At 37.4% G+C, this 3,864-nt stretch overlaps 1 protein-coding gene and 1 pseudogene across 1 annotated transcript; one reads left to right on the forward strand and one right to left on the reverse strand.

Moving 5' to 3' along the window:
- Positions 1-452: 452 nt before the first annotated feature.
- LOC141492815 (THAP domain-containing protein 5-like) lies at positions 453-3,053 on the reverse strand (annotated as a pseudogene).
- LOC141509536 (olfactory receptor 2AJ1-like) lies at positions 2,617-3,570 on the forward strand. Its single transcript, XM_074219157.1, has one exon. The coding sequence runs from the start codon at positions 2,617-2,619 to the stop codon at positions 3,568-3,570; it is 954 nt and encodes a 317-aa protein (XP_074075258.1).
- The last annotated feature ends 294 nt before the right edge of the window (positions 3,571-3,864 follow it).

Here is a 3,864-nt window from a genome sequence, read left to right on the forward strand (position 1 = left end):
CAATAGTTTTTTAGGGATGACCGAGAATTTTTAATTATGCTCTTTTATGGGAATTTTTGGTTTAATTTAAAAATTAAAAATAAAACTAATTTTAAAAGATAATTATGAAGGTGATCATGACAGTCATGATGACGATATGAACAAAACAATCCTTGCTTGCCTTGGGGATTTGTTACCACTGGTATTTTTGTATATTTTGATTTTTTAAATGTTTTTTTTTCCTGGGGCGCATTTTATTACAGAAATTTTGAAAGGTCAAACCACACAGGAATTCTTATAAAAGTGAATATTGAGCCTATCCAGACAACATAAGCAAGAACTATGATCAAGGCATATTGTAAAATATCTTTGAAGGGAAGGGTCTCACAGAAACAGAACTTTAAAGCTGAAAAGATTCCCTCACCTAATTCCCTTATTTTACAGATGAGACACCTGAGAAACAGGTATGATTTTCCCAACTTTCTACACTTGCCAAAGGCAAGCTGCTTAACTAAATAGCAGGTTTACTGATTCCCATCTTAGTGTTCTTCTCACTTCACAGAATAGGAGCTCAAGCTTTAGAATTCAGCCATGTTTTATAATAAATTCATTATAACATAATCATCATCAGATGTTGTCCCTCCACAATGTTAACATCAACATGGATTATTAGATTGAAATGATAGACTTGTTTCACAAATCCTTCCTTGGACTAAAATACAAATCTTTAATTTTTTTCCTGTAGTTTCTCTCATTAAACTTCTTAGCTAATCACTCTAAAGGGCAATTTTCTATTTTCTGGATAATATGAAAACAATAGACTTTTATGGCACAGTATTCCCATAAATGTTATTAAGAATATTCATGCTGAAAAAAGGTCACCTTGTAAATAGCTCAGGGATAATCAGAGTATGTAATGATCTTATATAAAAATCATGGCTTCTACAAAGTTTTTATACTATCATAGTAACTTCAAATGTTGTGAAACAATTTTCTACAATCTTGAGTTCTTCTTCAGATGGCAAGTTTTCTTGTTTTAGATGTCCTGTAACAGTCTCCAGAGATTTGAGTCTTCCTAGAGTTTGCTGCTCTTGGAGTACAAGAAGGGTTCTCTTTCATTGTAGTTTAGTTACTTTTTGCCAAAGAAGTTCCCTGTTAATATATTGCCTGCAATAAGAATGTTCAGTCTGTAGTATTTCAGTTCCATAGTCTGTGTCATCATATAAGGAATCTCTCTTAGTCTCTTGTTCTGTTGGTATGAATGAACTGGTTGATGGCTTAGAGCTTTCAGTAGGCACCAGAATGGCAATAATTGATTCTTCATCTGTGTTCAGTTCTTCAATGGTCTGAGTAATGGTACTCAGCAAGACAGTGTTTTCCTGTATTGACACAGAAATATCTGTGATATCTGAATTAGAGAGATGGTCGATAGTTGTTTCCACTACATTACTGGGCTCCATAGCGAAATACACATGCTCTGGATTTGAGACCTTCAAAGTAGCCGTAGTAGTATTTAAGAGGTTCTCAACAGATGTATGAAAGCTACTCACTTCTACATCCTGGACAACTGCTGTTTCTAAAACAGGTTTTGGTTTTTCAGTATGTTGTGTAATTGCAGAATTTATAATTGATGTGCCAGTAAGTGGATTTTCCGTACTGGAAACTGGTGGTTTATCCTTTTGAAGTGGTTCAGTCAAAGAAGATAAATAAAATAAATTTGTATTCTCGTCACATTTTTCTGTGCTTACTCTATTTTTCTTTGGTTCCATTTGTGCAGATAATTCTTCTGATTTTACCATTAGGCATATTTCTTTCTCATCTTCTATTTTATTTTCCTGAGGCTTGTGTTTTGCATGGTCTTTTTCCTGACTGTCTTCAGGTAAAGAAAAAAATTGTTGGTACGGCAGTTTGATTGAAATATCCAATGCCCCATCTGATGTCAAGAGAGTCACAAGTAAAATGGTCACTGCCCAAGAACCGGTATTTACACGGAACCCTTGTGTCACGTTTCATATTCCGTAACCACTTTTCAAGTCTCTCTTTATCTTGGGGAGGAAACGGGTAGAAACCCAGTTTCCAGTCTTTGTTGCTTCATCCTCGATGGTTCTTCCAGCTAAACGTGGCGCAATAACGGGGCATCGCGCCCGTCGGGCCGCGCAGAGCCTAAAGGGGACGCGGAATACAAGAGACGCGAGGTGAGCGGAGCCGCGAGGGTGACCCGGGCCGCCCCGAGTCGAGAGCTGTTTGTGTATATTTTACAAACAAATAGTTCTCCCCCAATGTTCCATTGGTTTATGATCTCCTCATTGCATTGAAAGATGTTCCATACCATTTCACGGGAGGAGTGACCAGGCAATGAGAGGCTAAATCACTTTCTTGATTGCCTATGAAGTTAACTAATCAAACAGGAAAGGGAGAGGAGTGAACCACCCAGATGAGGCGCTTTGATGTTTTGTTCAGCAAATCCTTCAATGAATTGATCATCCCAAGTACTCGATCAATTCAAAAAATGAATTTAGTTGATTTCATTGAATTGCAATTTATTAACCTAAATTCAGAACTGGATTTTGATTTTATCTAATCTTCCCTTTTGAAAACTTGTCTTTTGGACTACAGGTGAAAAAGAGAGTAACACTAATGAGGGGAGAAAAGAATCAGACTTTTGCAAGAGATTTCATACTATTAGGATTATTGGATCCAAAGCACTATGGATTGCTATTCTTATCACTTATTCTCATCATATTTACGGTGGCAGTAATGGGAAACACAGTCTTAATTCTTCTCATACACCTTGACACGCGACTCCACACTCCAATGTACATTTTTCTCAGTCATCTGTCCTTCACAGATATCCTGAACATCTCCAATACTGTTCCCATGATGGCCTTTAACTACCTATCTGGCAGGAAATCCATCACATTTGCAGGTTGTGGATTCCAGCTCTTCCTCTATGCCAGCTTCGTGGGTACTGAGTGCCTTATTCTCGTAGCCATGTCCTATGACCGCTACGTAGCCATCTGCCATCCACTGCGTTACCCCATCCTCATGACTCATCGCATCTGTGTCATAATGGCTGCTGGCTGCTGGCTTGGCGGAATCATCAACTCGATAATTCATACAATTTATGTACTACTCCTCCCATTTTGTGGAACAAGGACCATTGATCACTTTTTCTGTGAAATCGAAGCCATGTTGAGACTCTCTTGTGTTGATACATCACAATATGAAGGAGGAGTCTATGTGAGTTCTGTATTCTTCTTCCTAATTCCCTTTTCCATCATCCTTGTTTCATATGGTCAGATTCTCCGCATTGTGCTTCATATGAAATCTATGGAGGCCCAGAAAAAAGCCTTCTCCACTTGTTCCTCCCACCTGGCTGTGGTTGCTATGTACTATGGTTCAGTTATCTTTACATATATGAGACCAAAGTCCTATCTTATTCCAGGTCAGGACAAGGTCTTAGCCATGTCATATACCATTCTTGCTCCCATGCTCAACCCTGTCATCTATAGTCTCAGAAATAAAGGTGTCTTATGTGCCCTGAAGAAGGTTTTTGGTAAGACTCTTTGTCACAAAAATGAAAACTTTTAAAAATTATACCTGATGCCCATGGATAAGCTATTAGAAATGTGAGGAAAATATTCAAAGTAGCATTCATACATTTTGGGTGTTGAATTAAATTACCTTTAAATGTCTGACAGAATTTACTCACCTAACTCACCTATAGATCTTTCTGAGGAAAATCTACATATTGGTTGAATTTATTTCATGAATTTTGGTAAAGTTCATATCAAGAATGATGCCATGATTCATGTTTCATTAACTCCATTGAACAACAATCTCATTTGTAAATGGTGGCAAACAGATGTTAAGGTAATATTTAAA

Source organism: Macrotis lagotis, chromosome 1 (assembly GCF_037893015.1).
Source record: "Macrotis lagotis isolate mMagLag1 chromosome 1, bilby.v1.9.chrom.fasta, whole genome shotgun sequence".
NCBI classification, from domain to species: Eukaryota; Metazoa; Chordata; class Mammalia; order Peramelemorphia; family Peramelidae; genus Macrotis; species Macrotis lagotis.

What these genes read in the sequence shown, in the direction of transcription:
- LOC141509536 (XM_074219157.1), top strand. Translation starts at nt 2,617, where the DNA reads ATGAGGGGAGAAAAGAATCAGACTTTTGCAAGAGATTTCATACTATTA.